The 14,074-nt window shown below is 41.8% G+C and overlaps 1 protein-coding gene across 1 annotated transcript in view; it reads right to left on the reverse strand.

The window, feature by feature from the left end:
- BMX (BMX non-receptor tyrosine kinase) overlaps positions 1-14,074 on the reverse strand; it is a 50,114-nt gene that overhangs the window by 35,195 nt on the left and 845 nt on the right. Inside the window, exons 2-4 of the mRNA XM_034756417.1 lie at positions 2,656-2,762; positions 1,854-2,000; positions 713-817 (exon numbers count right to left, since the gene is read on the reverse strand). Coding sequence (XP_034612308.1) covers positions 713-817; positions 1,854-1,991 — 243 coding nt within the window. The 5' untranslated portion in view covers positions 1,992-2,000; positions 2,656-2,762. The remainder of the gene's footprint in view (positions 1-712; positions 818-1,853; positions 2,001-2,655; positions 2,763-14,074) is intronic.

A 14,074-nucleotide genomic window follows, 5' to 3' on the forward strand; every position in this document is an offset into this window, starting at 1 on the left:
TTCTTCTCCTCATGGACTCTCCGCCTCCAGGACTCTCTGCTCTGGCATAGGCTTTGGAATGAACCTATCTCTGAGAATTAACACATATAGTACAAATGACAGCAAAGTCAAGGTTATGGCTTTTGCAGCATATATGACCTTGCTTCCATGCACATATGTAGTATTGGTATTACTGTATATGTTGATAAAGATAAGGTTTAATAGAGATGTGCAATTTAGATGAGGTTCAATTGCTGAGGGAACCGTAACTTTGAATTTCTGGACTCTTGTGCATTTAAATGGTCAACGTATAGTTTCAATATCAAAAGGCCAAGTTCTGCACTTCTTTTTGCCACTAAAGTGAAAGGAGGTCAGGTGGGGAAGGTTAAAAAGAGAAAATGAATTGTGATCAGTATTGCACAACAAAATAAACATATTCAATATTCAAATACATGCACCATTCGTGTGTGTGTGTATAGGATCATACCAAAATAAGTAAACTATTATACACACATGAATGCACAAACAGACAGGTCCTAATCCAAATTCCATTGAAGTCAATGAAAAGACTCCCATTGATTTTGATGGTCTTTGGGTCAGGTTTATAATAACAAGGATTCATTTCCAACCTGCTGTAAGTTTTTGTAACAGTCAGCAGTGACACAAGCCCTTATTTGTCCTAAAAATAATGGTTCACCACAGTAAAGATCAGTTTTGTATTTCGTGATCTTACCTGAAATGGATATTGTCTCTCCAAAGGTGCCTGTTCCTCATGATTCACTGCCTCAACACACCGAATTTTCTTAATGTCAATTGATCCTTTTTTGCTTCCTTTTTTCTAAGAATAAAAGCCAAAGCAGGACTACTCATCATTCTAAATACAGGACTATTGTCCTCAAATCAAAAATACTTTATGGTCATGACAAGTTTTATAAAAACTTAATCACACTTAATCCAAGCTGTGTGTAATTGCACACTTCAGATTGGGTAGAGTTCCACTTTTGTTAAACTGTTTGGGAAAGACATTGAAAACCCTCCGTTGTATCTTATCCTGCAATCCATATACTGACAAAACTCCCTTTGAAGTCAAGGTATAAAGACAACAGGATGGGCCCTACATTTGCTACGTGAACTTCAGTATTACAATGCAAAAGCAGAGATGGAGGATATAAAATGCAAAAGTCTCTAATGGGAAATGAGAGTCTGATTTTGTATTACATTATTTTGTTAAGATACTGGCATCGATCCTGCCACCCTTATTCAGATAATGAGTTGTAACTAACAGGAGTAATCCAAATGTGCTATCAGGAGTGCAGATGGTAACAATGTATTTTAGTCGCTTCAGAGCTATCTCTGAATGCACAAAAGAGGCCACTCTGCTGAAAGTACCAACCATTTGTTTGATACATAATCACTTTTTAAAATACGATCACGCTTTAGCCTTTTACTTTATATCAGTTATGGGCCAAATTCTGCACTGAGCTATCTCCTGTACAAATGACTTGAAACCAATGCCAGATATAATTCACCACAGAGACCCTGATTCAGGAAAACATCCCTATTCAAGGCATGTGCTTAACTTTAGGCATGTGCCTAAGTCCCATTGACTTTGATGAGATTTAAGCATATGCCTAAGATTAAGCATCATTAAGTTCTGTGCTGAATAGGGGTGGACTTAAACACATTCTTAAGTGCTATCCTGAATCAAGGCCAGATTTTGGTCCCATACCATTTTTAAATCCCACTTGGAACAAAAGATATCACTACCCCTACTATATGATATCTAATCAAAGCACATTGAGGAAGAAAATCCAGAGGCATAAACTTACTTTAGAAAAATATGTACCTCTGTAGTTAAGAAAATGATTTCTCACCTCTTTGTCATATTCATAGTAAGAGAGGTTTGTTTTTGTGAGAACAAACAGTCGTTCTTTGTAATTAATTGGTGAAATTTTTTTCTTCTGTTGCGACTTCTTTAAAAGAAGCTCCTCTAGAATTGATTCCTGTTCCATTTTATTGCCCTAAAAATTGGAAATAGTCATTTTAATAATAATAGTTGTTAAAAGATTAACAAAGGCAGCTATGTCCTTTACTAATGGATTGTAAAGCATGTTATAAAATGAATTTAAGATATATTTATTGCATGTTCTAACAAGAGTTATGAAGAGTGTATTTTATATTTTATAAATAGCTATGAACAGTTAGTTTTTCTGCTCAGACAAAAATAAACATGTTATAGGAAATTAAAATTTAAGATAAAGCTGTAGCTCCAATTAAGACATTTTCAGTTCTTTTGTTGCCTGAGAATTTCTCCCTTTAAAGTCTTGCACTGTCTGGCAAGGAATTGAAGCTATATTAAGCACAAATGTATCATATCAGAGACACAGGAAGAAAGTAATTATAGCAACAAAAACACAATCCTTCATATCACAGATGAGAAAAAGCATAATTGATCACAGTGTTTCCTGGACTGGTAATTTCTAATTTCTTTCTTTGCTCTGAAAGAAACATATGGATATGAAACAGAACCATTCAGGTAAAGAAATGTAAAAAAGTGAAAATATTATTATATGATTATTAATATGTATTAATCTTGTTATTAATTATTCAATAGCAAGTGAAAAGAGGAGCGAGACCCTTTGGTTTTTAAAACTATTTGTGTCTAAACTTACTTACATGGGTGTTGCGCTTACAAGAGAAATTATGTCCTTTGTCTTTTGTCTGCTTGGCGCTCCAAAGGGAAGTGTCCTGCTGACTTACTCTCCATCACGTTCTTATCAAACCTGGAGTGTTTATCAGAAAAAAGATATTTGCATGCCACTCATCACACCCATTCTGTCAGAGGTGTGTTTTCTGTGTTAGCATATATTTTGCACAATTCCATTTTTAGCCTTGATACATTTAAGTCAAGGGGGTTTATGGCCTCAGAACAATTCCTTGTAGTGTCTGCAAACGAGATACTGCAACGTTATGATAGTGCATTATAAAAGGAAGAGCAGCTAGTCTGTTTTCACTGTCTATTCTCATGAAAAGGGTCATAAACTGTGGGCTGGGGGAAGCATGGGCTGTTATAGCAGGGATAAGGGGAGACAAGAAAGAACATAGAGGGGAAATCAAATCAGTATATTTTATGTCTGTATACTAATGCGAGAAGTATGGGGAATAAGCAGGAAGAACTTGAAATGCTAGTTAATAAACACAGCTATGACACAGCTGGCAGCACAGAGACTTGGTGGAATAATACACATGACTGGAATATTGGTATAAAAGGGGACAGCTAGTACAGGAAGGACAAGCAAGGAAAAAAAGGAGGAAGTGTTGCCTTATATGTTAAAAATGTATACACTTGGACTGAGGTTGAGATGGAAATAGGAGACATACTTGTTTAAAGGCTCTCTGGGTAGGATAAAAGAGTAAAAAACAAAGGTGATGTCATGGTAGGGGGTCTATTACAGACCACCTAACCAGGAAGAAGAGGTGGATGAAGCTTTTTTAAACAACTAACAAAATTATCCAAAGCACAGGACTTGGTAGTGATGGGGGACTTCAACTACCCAGACATCAGTTGGGACAATAACACAGCAGAGTACAGATTATCCATCAAGTTCTTGGAATGTATTGGAGACAATTTTTTATTTCAGAAAGTGGAGAAAGCTACTAGAGGAGACGCTGTTCTAGATTTGATTTTGACAAATAGGGAGGAACTGGTTGAGAATTTGAAAGTGGAAGGCAGCTTAGGTGATAGTGATCATGAGATGGTAGAGTTCATGATTCTAAGGAATGGTAGGAGGGAAAACAGCACAATAAAGATAATGGATTTCAAGAAGGCAGTCTTTAGCAAATGCAGGGAATCAGTATATAAGATCCCATGGGAAGCAAGTCTAAGGAAAAAACAGTTCAAGAGAGTTGGCAGTTTTTCAAAGAGACATTATTAAGGGCACAAGAACAAACTATCCCACTGCATAGGAAAAGATAGAAAGTATGGCAAGAGATCACCCTGGCTTAACAAGGAGTTCTTCAATGATCAAAAAACAGCCCTACAAGAAGTGGAAATTAGTTCAAATTATAAGTGATGAACATAAACGAATAACACAAGCATGTAGGGACAAAATTAGAAAGGCCAAAGCACAAAACGAGATTAAATTAGCTAGAGACATAAAGAGTAACAAGAAAACATTCTACAAATACATTAGAAGCAAGAGAAAGATCAAAGACAGGGTAGGCCTATTACTAAATGAGGAGGGGAAAACAATAACAGAAAATGTGGAAATGGAAAAAGTGTTAAATGATATTTTTGTTTTGGTTTTCACAAAAAAGGTTAGTAGCGATTGGACATCTAACATAGTGAATGCCAGTGAAAATGAGGTAGGTTCAGAGGCTACAATAGGGAAAGAAAAAGTTAAAAATTACTTAGACAAATTAGATGTCTTCAAGTCACCAGGGCTTTATGAAATACATCTTAGAATACTCAAGGAGCTGACTGAGGAGATATCTGAGCCATTAGTGATTATCTTCGAAAAGTCATGGAAGACGGGTGAAATTCCAGAGGACTGGAAAAGGGCAAATAAAGTGTTAATCTATAAAAATAAGGATAACCGAGGGAATTACAGACCAGTCAGCTTAACTTTAGTACCCGGAAAGATAATGGGGCAAATAATTAAGCAATCAATTTGCAAACACCTAGAAGATAATAAGGTGATAAGTAACAGTCAGCATGGATTTGTCAAGAACAAATCGTGTCAAACCTACCTAACAGCTTCTTTGACAGGTTAACAAGTCTTGAGGATAGGGGGAAAGTGGTAGATGTGGCATATCTTGATTTTAGTAAGGCTTTTGATACTATTTCACATGACCTTCTCATGGGGGGTTGCAGACAGGGGCGTTTGAGAGGGAGAGCAAGAGATCCCGCTGACAAACAGGCTACCAGGTGAGAGGTGAGAGTACTAGCTGTTGGTGTGAGTGAGTTTGCTCGACTGTTTGAATTTTAATTGTGATTCTGATTTCAGGTGACTTCAGTTTCAGTTACAGTTGCTATGGCAGTTGGGACTGAGTGCCTGACCTTGTTCCCTTGATTGTTCCCTTGATTGCCTTTGATTGGCCTTCCCCAGAGTGACTCATGAGGGGGTGGGACTGACCTAGGCAAGCAGGCTTTAAAAGCCAGAGGCAGAGCGACCGGGGGCTGCAGACAGGGGAGTTTGAGAGGGAGTTTGACGGAGGGAGGCTTACGATGGTTAGGAAGATCCGCAACACCTGTGCCAGCACTGCTTCTGTCTCCTCCACCTGCACCTGTAGCCAGACAGAGTGCCTGTGCCTGGATGCTTCTACCCAGATCTGTACAGGGACTGTAACTTGCAATTTCCACTTACTGATATCCAGGCTGGGGGGGCATGTGTCCATGTGGAGACAGCTGAGGTAGCTGTCCCAGTACACAGGACTGCTGACACACCACTGGTGGAGGAGGAGATGGCTAAGGGTGGACACTGGCAGCTGGTTACTTCTGGCAGCAGGCAGTGCTCCACCCCTGCTCTGAACCCTCCCGCCATGGTAATAGGTAACCGTTATGCTCTTCTCGATACAGGAGAGAAGGAATCACCCCCTACAGTAAAGGAGGAGAAGCCTCGTACCCCTAAGGCTGGGAGGTCTGCTGCCACTACTGCGAATAGGAAACGTAGGGTAGTGGTGGTCAGAGACTCTCTGCTGAGGGGGACGGAGGTGCCTATCTGTCGCCCTGACATTTCATCTCGAGAGGTATGTTGCCTGCTGGAGGCCCGTATCCGAAATGTTACGTAGGCATTGTCGAGGATTATCCAGCCCTCTGACTACTACCCCATGCTACTCATCCATGTGGGCACAAATGATACTGCGAGGTGTGACACTGAGCGGATCAAGAGTGACTACATGGCTCTGGGAGTACGGGTGAAGGAGTTTGGGGTGCAGGTGGTATTCTCTTCGATTCTTCCTGTCAAAGGTAGGGGCCCGGGCAGAGACAGATGCATCATGGAGGTGAATGCCTGGCTGTGAAGATGGTGTCACCAGGAGGGCTTTGGCTTTCTTGACCACGGAGTGCTATTCGAGGAAGGACTGCTAGGCAGAGATGGCGTTCACCTTTCGAGGAGGGGAAAGACCCTATTTGGAAACAGACTGGTTAACCTAGTGAAGAGGGCTTTAAACTAGGTTCAACGGGGACAGGTGAACAAAACCCACAGGTAAGTGGGGAACATGGAGACCTGGGAGATGGGTCAGAAAGAAGAGGGAGCGTGGGCTATAATGGCAGAGAGAAAAGAGGGTCAGGGCAAAACTGGGAGGGAAGATCAAACCAGTATCTTAGATGCCTATATACAAATGCGAGAAGTATGGGTAATAAGCAGGAAGAACTGGAAGTGCTAATAAATAAATACAACAATGACATTGTTGGCATCACTGAAACTTGGTGGGATAATACACATGATTGGAATGTTGGTGTGGATGGGTACAGCTTGCTCAGGAAGGATAGACAGGGGAAAAAGGGAGGAGGTGTTGTCTTATATATTAAAAATGTACACACTTGGACTGAGGTGGAGATGGACATAGGAGACGGAAGTGTTGAGAGTCTCTGGGTTAGACTAAAAGGGGTAAAAAACAAGGGTGATGTCACGCTAGGAGTCTACTACAGGCCACCTAACCAGGTGGAAGAGGTGGATGAGGCTTTTTTTAAACAATTAACAAAATCATCCAAAGCTCAAGATTTGGTGGTGATGGGGGACTCCAACTATCCAGATATATGTTGGGAAAATAACACAGTGAAGCACAGACAATCCAATAAGTTCTTGGACTGCATTGCAGACAACTTTTTATTTCAGAAGGTTGAAAAAGCTACTAGGAGGGAAGCTGTTCTAGACTTGATTTTAACAAATAGGGAGGAACTTGTTGAGAATTTGAAAGTAGAAGGCAGCTTGGGTGAAAGTGATCATGAAATCATAGAGTTCACAATTCTAAGGAAGGGTAGAAGGGAGTACAGCAAAATAGAGACAATGGATTTCAGGAAGGCGGATTTTGGTAAGCTCAGAGAGCTGAGAGGTAAGGTCCCATGGGAATCAAGACTGAGGGGAAAAACAACTTAGGAGAGTTGGCAGTTTTTTAAAGGGTTTTTAAAGACTATTAAGGGTCCAAAAGCAAGCTAGTCCACTGGGTAGGAAAGATAGAAAACATGGCAAAAGACCACCTTGGCTTAACCACAAGATCTTGCATGATCAAAAAAATAAAAAGGAATCATATAAAAAATGGAAACTAGGACAGATTACAAAGGATGAATATAGGCAAACAACACAGGAATGCAGGGTCAAGATCAGAAAGGCAAAGGCACAAAATGAGCTCAAACTAGCTACAGGAATAAAGGGAAACAAGAAGACTTTTTATCAATACATTAGAAGCAAGAGGAAGACCAAGGACAGGGTAGGCCCACTGCTCAGTGAGGAGGGAGAAACAGTAACAGGGAACTTGGAAATGGCAGAGATGCTTAATGACTTCTTTGTTTCAGTCTTCACCGAGAAGTCTGAAGGAATGCCTAACATAATGAGTGCTAATGGGAAGGGGGTAGGTTTAGAAGATCAAATAAAAAAAGAACAAGTTAAAAATCACTTAGAAAAGTTAGATGCCTGCAAGTCACCTGGGCCTGATGAAATGCATCCTAGAATACTCAAGGAGCTAATAGAGGAGGTATCTGAGCCTCTAGCTATTATCTTTGGAAAATCATGGGAGACGGGAGAGATTCCAGAAGACTGGAAAAGGGCAAATATAGTGCCCATCTATAAAAAGGGAAATAAAAACAACCCAGGAAACTACAGACCAGTTAGTTTAACTTCTGGGCCAGGGAAGATAATGGAGCAAGTAATTAAGGAAATCATCTGCAAACACTTGGAAGGTGGTAAAGTGATAGGGAATAGCCAGCATGGATTTGTAAAGAACAAATCATGTAAAACCAATCTAATAGCTTTCTTTGATAGGATAACGAGTCTTGTGGATAAGGGAGAAGCGGTGGATGTGGTATACCTAGACTTTAGTAAGGCATTTGATACGGTCTCGCACGATATTCTTATCGATAAACTAGGCAAATACAATTTAGATGGGGCTACTATAAGGTGGGTGCATAACTGGCTGCATAACCATGCTCAGAGAGTAGTTATTAATGGTTCCCAATCCTGCTGGAAAGTTATAACAAGTGGGGTTCCGCAGGGGTCTATTTTGGGACCGGCTCTGTTCAATATCTTCATCAACGACTTAGATATCGGCATAGAAAGTAAGCTTATTAAGTTTGCAGATGATACCAAACTGGGAGGGATTGCAACTGCTTTGGAGTACAGGGTCATAATTCAAAATGATCTGGACAAATTGGAGAAATGGTCTGAGGTAAACAGGATGAAGTTTAACAAAGACAAATGCAAAGTGCTCCACTTAGGAAGGAAAAATCAGTTTCACACATACAGAATGGGAAGATACTGTCTAGGAAGGAGTACGGCAGAAAGGGATCTAGGGGTTATAGTGGACCACAAACTAAATATGAGTCAACAGTGTGATGCTGTTGCAAAAAAAGCAAACGTGATTCTGGGATGTATTAACAGATGTGTTGTGAGCAAGACATGAGAAGTCATTCTTCTGCTCTACTCTGCGCTGGTTAGGCCTCAACTGAAGTATTGTGTCCAGTTCTGGGCACTGCATTTCAAGAAAGATGTGGAGAAATTGGAGAGGGTCCAGAGAAGAGCAACAAGAATGATTAAAGGTCTTGAGAACATGACCTATGAAGGAAGGCTGAAAGAACTGGGTTTGTTTAGTTTGGAAAAGAGAAGACTGAGAGGGGACATGATAGCAGTTTTCAGGTATCTAAAAAGGTGTCATAAGGAGGAGGGAGAAAACTTGTTCACCTTAGCCTCTAAGGATAGAACAAGAAGCAATGGGTTTAAACTGCAGCAAGGGAGGTTTAGGTTGGACATTAGGAAAAAGTTCCTAACTGTCAGGGTGGTTAAACACTGGAATAAATTGCCTAGGGAGGTTGTGGAATCTCCATCTGTGGAGATATTTAAGAGTAGGTTAGATAAATGTCTATCAGGGATGGTCTAGACAGTATTTGGTCCTGCCATGTGGGCAGGGGACTGGACTCAACCTCTCGAGGTCCCTTCCAGTCCTAGAACCTATGAGAATAAACAAACTAGGGAAATACAACCTAGCTGGAACTACTATAAGATGAGTACATAACTGGCTGTAAAAACCGTTCCCAGATAGTAGTTATCAGTGGTTTATAGTCATGCTGGAAGAGCATAATGAATGGGGTCCCACAGGGATCAGTTCTGGGTCCAGTTCTTTTCAATATCTTCATCAATGATTTGGATAATGGCATAGAGAGTATATTTATAAAGTTTGTGGATGATACCAAGCTGGGAGGGGTTGCAAGTGCTTTGGAGGATAGGATTAAAATTCAAAATGATCTGGACAAACTGGTCTGAAGTAAATAGGATGAAATTCAATAAGGACAAATGCAAAGCACTCCACTTAGGAAAGAACAAGCAGCTGCACACATACAAAATGGGAAATGACTGTCTAGAGAAGAGTAGTATCTGGGGTTTATAGTGGATCACAAGCTAAATATGAGTGAACAGCAGAGTAACCCTGTTGCAAAAAAAGCAGACATCATTCTGGGATGGATTATCAGGAGTGTTGTAAGCATGACACAAGGAGTAATTCTTTCGCTCTACTCCACACTGATTAGGCCTCAGCTGGAGTATTGTGTCCAGCTTTGGGCACCACATTTCAGGAAAGATGTGGAAAAATTGAAGAAAGTCCAGAGAAGAGCAATGAAAATGATTAAAGGTCTAGAAAACATGACCTATGAGGGAAGATTGAAAAAAATGGGTTTCTTTAGTCTGGAGAAGAGAAGACCAAGAGGGGACATGATAACAGTTTACAAGTACATAAAAGGTTGTTACAAGGAGGAGGGAGAAAAATTGTTCTCCTTAACCTCTGAGGAAAGGACAAGAAGCAATGGGCTTAAATTGCAGCAAGGGCAGTTTAGGTTGGACCTTAGGAAAAACTTCCTGTCAAGGTGGTTAAGCAGTGGAATAAATTGCCCAGGGAGGTTGTGGAATCTCCATCATTGGAGATTTTTAAGAGCAGGTTAGACAAACACCTGTCAGGAATGGTATAGATCAGGGGTGGGCAAACTTTTTGGCCCGAGGGCCACATCTGGGTGGGGAAATTGTATGCAGGGCTATGAATGTAGGACTAGGGCTGGGGCAGGGGGTTGGGATGCAGGAGGGGTGAGGGGCGTAGGAGGGGGCTCAGGGCAGGGGGTTGGGGTGCAGGAGGGGTGCAGGAGGGGTATGGCAGGGGGCTCAAGGCAGGGGGTTAGGGGGCTCAGGGCAAGGGGTTGGAGTGCGGGGTGCAGTAGGGGTTCGGGGTGTGGGCTCCGGCCCGGCGCCGCTTACCTCGAGTGACTCCGGGGTGGCAGCAGCGCACATTGGGGCTAAGGCAGGCTCCCTGCCTGCCCTGGCCTCGCACCGCTCCTGGAAGTGGCGAGCATGTCTGGCAGTGGCTCCTGGGGGTGGGGTGGGACAGGCGGCTCCACTGCACATTGCCCTCGCCTGTGGGTACCACCCCCAAATCTCCCATTGGCAGCAGTTCCCTGTTCCCGGCCAATGGGAGCTGCTAGGGGCAGTGCCTAAAGCCGAGGGCAGCGTACGGAGCCCTCTGCACCCTCCCCCAGGGGCCGCAGGGACACGATGCCGGCCACTTCTGGAAGCAGTGTGGGGGCAAGGCAGGCAGGGAGCCTGCCTTAGCACCACTGCGCCACAGGGTTGGCAATCCTGCAAGCCGGATTGAAAGCCCTGACGGGCCGGATCCAGCTCACGGACCATAGTTTGTCCTCCCCTGGTCTAGATAATACTTAGTCCTGCCATGAATGGAAGGGGACTGGACTAGATGATCTCTCGTGGTCTCTTCCAGGCCTACGATTCTATGATTAAAAAGAACATGCACCATTAAACCATGTATGACCACCATGATGCTTGCCTTTTCCTTATTTTAGTGTCTGCCCATGCAAATAGAGCAACTGCTCAGATCAGAGATACGCTGTCAGTTCCTAACCAATATTCTATTTTCTGAAATGTCGTAGTAAAAGGCAACTGGGACAAAAACAAACAAAAAAGCCATTTTGACTTCAAATGACAATACAAATTACAATATAATAAATAATGGAGTAGGTCTTCCACCTGCCCTATACCTCCTGGATAGAGGCAGTTACTTTTCTTGGTGCCAGTGTATTGGCCTTCTATGTAAACTGTCTGCATGAACTGAAAAGGAAGAGCTGTAGGGGCCCTCCTTAGCATGTTATTACACAAACTCTAAATAACTAGCATATCCATGAGTCTTTTGAACAAGGCGACATTTTAAATAGAAACAAGTGCTTATTAATATCTTCTATTCTTGACTTCATTATGGATTTCACATTTTTAAAACTTTAATCATTTCTGATTTTGAGAAACCTAGCGAATGCTACAGTTTTATTTTTTGAATATACTCTAATCAAGGAAATTTACATGAAAAAGTCCAACAGAGCAATGCCTCTAAGCATAGCCTTGGCAATCGCTGTGAGTGTGTACTGTGACCATGAAGCCAAAAATTAATGTTGCCATTTGGACAGAATAGAGTCCATACCTGTCTTGGCTCTCAGAAGAGCAGCAGGGCTATTATTTGGATCTTCCTAAGAAATTTGTTTAGAATCACTTCCAGTCCCATGTTTCAGAGTAGCAGCCGTGTTAGTCTGTATCCGCAAAAAGAAGAACAGGAGTACTTGTGGCACCTTAGAGACTAACAAATTTATTAGAGCATAAGCTTTCGTGGACTATATGCATCCGAAGAAGTGGGCTGTAGTCCACGAAAGCTTATGCTCTAATAAATTTGTTAGTCTCTAAGGTGCCACAAGTACTCCTGTTCTTCTTTTTTCCAGTCCCATGGTATCATTCCATACCCTTATTTCAGAACCACACAAAATTAAGCGCATACTTTGGCCTCCAACAGTGTGATGGCTGGTGCAATTAAATGGCCCCCATAAATCCAGAAAAAAACATAACACAGCTTCCATTGAATTTGAGGCCTTCTCTTTGGTCAGTAATCATGTAACGCAAGAGGCTGCTTCCTGGAAATAACAGATAGTGTTCAACTGTACTTGCCTAACATGTTGTTGGCTCCATCAGAGATTTTTCCTCTCAGCTTTTGCAATGGAAATTCAGGCAAAGAAGTAAACCACACACCATTCCATAAATATGCTTTAAAAAATGTTTTGGAAATTTTAATTTTCCCTTCTCTCCCCTTCTATTTCTGAGTGAAGTGAAATGAATAACGTTCACAGTTTAGGGCTTTTTTCTTTTTTTTTGCTACTCTGTAACTTTTCACTTAAAAAAATTAAAGAGTAAAAAAGGGAAGAAGAAAAAAAAATCCCTGAAGTTATGAGACTACTGCATAGGACCTTCAGTTTAATGTTAAAATTGAAATCAGGCCCTTAATGCCCTCAGACCATCTTTAATAATAAGCCCTTTTATAAAATCTGTAAATAAAAGAAGACAATATTGATACTAATTTTGAAATTAAAAGAATAAATGGAAAGTAAGATTAGTATTTGAAGAAATTGCTAATAATTAGTATCAGTTTGTAATGACTTCAGTGAGATTAAACAGAATACTGCTAACTTCTTTCACATGGGAAAGAAATTACAATGGTTACAGTTATGCCAAAAATGCCATTTAAGATTTTTTTTAAAACAAGATTGAAGATAAAAAAGAAAAGTTAAATGTATTGCAATAGATCTAGCACTTTCCATACTTAATGGTGGGATTCCTGTGTTGTTTTGGAATGTTTGATGAACAGATGTGGAGAAGATAATTATTTGTATTTACTGTGTATGGTTTGAGTTACTTATAGGCCAAAACACAGGAAAGTTTGAACATGCAGAATGTGGTATTTATGTGAAACGGTTATTTTCTTGCTTTAATTTTCATCAGTTGGTAATATCCTAAGAACATGCTTTTTATATAGATTTTTATTTTAACTCTTACCTCTTTTTTTCTAATGTGAAATAAATAAATAAGGATATGAAAAACGACATACTGTGGGGCACTTACTGCCTTCAGTCTGTACTTATAACTTCAGCTCCAGGTGATCTCAATAGACATTAGTAATACCTAGTTGTTCCATACCATAGTACTTCCCATTAGAGCCAAGGTGATGTGACTTGCCCAGGTCACCCAGCAGGCCAGTGGAAGAGCCAGGAATAGCATGCAGATCTTCTCAGTGTCAACCCACTGCTCTGTTCACTGGGCCACATTGTCTCAGTGCAGTAATTGTTAACCTTTCCATGATGGTGGCCCCTTTTGCTAAGTCAGAACTTTTGCAAACGTTTTCCTCCCCCCAGTTACATTTACTATAAAAGTAAGAATAAAAAAATGTATCAGTGATCACAAGGGTGGGCCTATATAATGTATTTTGTGTGTATATTTGGAGAAGTGGCTACAGATTGCTTCACCTTGAAGGGGAAGGGTGTGCAGGGGGTAGGAGAGTGATACAGTATCTCCTCACTTAAAGTCGTCCCAGTTAACGTTGTTTTGTTGTTACGTTGCTGATCAATTAGAGAACATGTTCATTTAAAGTTGCGCAATGCTCCCTTCTAATGTTGTTTTGGCAGCCGCCTGCTTTATCCACTGCTTGCAGAAAGAGCAGCCCATAGGAACTAGCTGGTGGGAGTTTGGAACCAGGGTGGACCGGCAGCCCCCCTATCATAGGGTTACCATATTTTGTGCCTCCAAAAGGAGGACACTCCACGGGGCCCTGGCCCCGCCCCCAACCCCGCCCCTCCCCCCCGCCCCAACTCCGCCCCTTCCCCAAAGTCTCCGCCCCCTCCCCTGCTTCCCGCGAATATTTAATTCGCGGGAAGCCTGAGCAGGTAAGGGGAGGGTGTGGGGGGAGGAGGTGCGGCCCAGGCTGGCCCCCCCCCGGCGGCTCCAGCCTGGGTCGGCTCGGGCCCTGGGGTGCCGGCCCTGGCCCCCGGCCGACCACCCCCGGCCCGCCCAGCACT

The sequence above is a fragment of the Trachemys scripta genome, chromosome 1 (genome assembly GCF_013100865.1).
Source record: "Trachemys scripta elegans isolate TJP31775 chromosome 1, CAS_Tse_1.0, whole genome shotgun sequence".
NCBI classification, from domain to species: Eukaryota; Metazoa; Chordata; order Testudines; family Emydidae; genus Trachemys; species Trachemys scripta.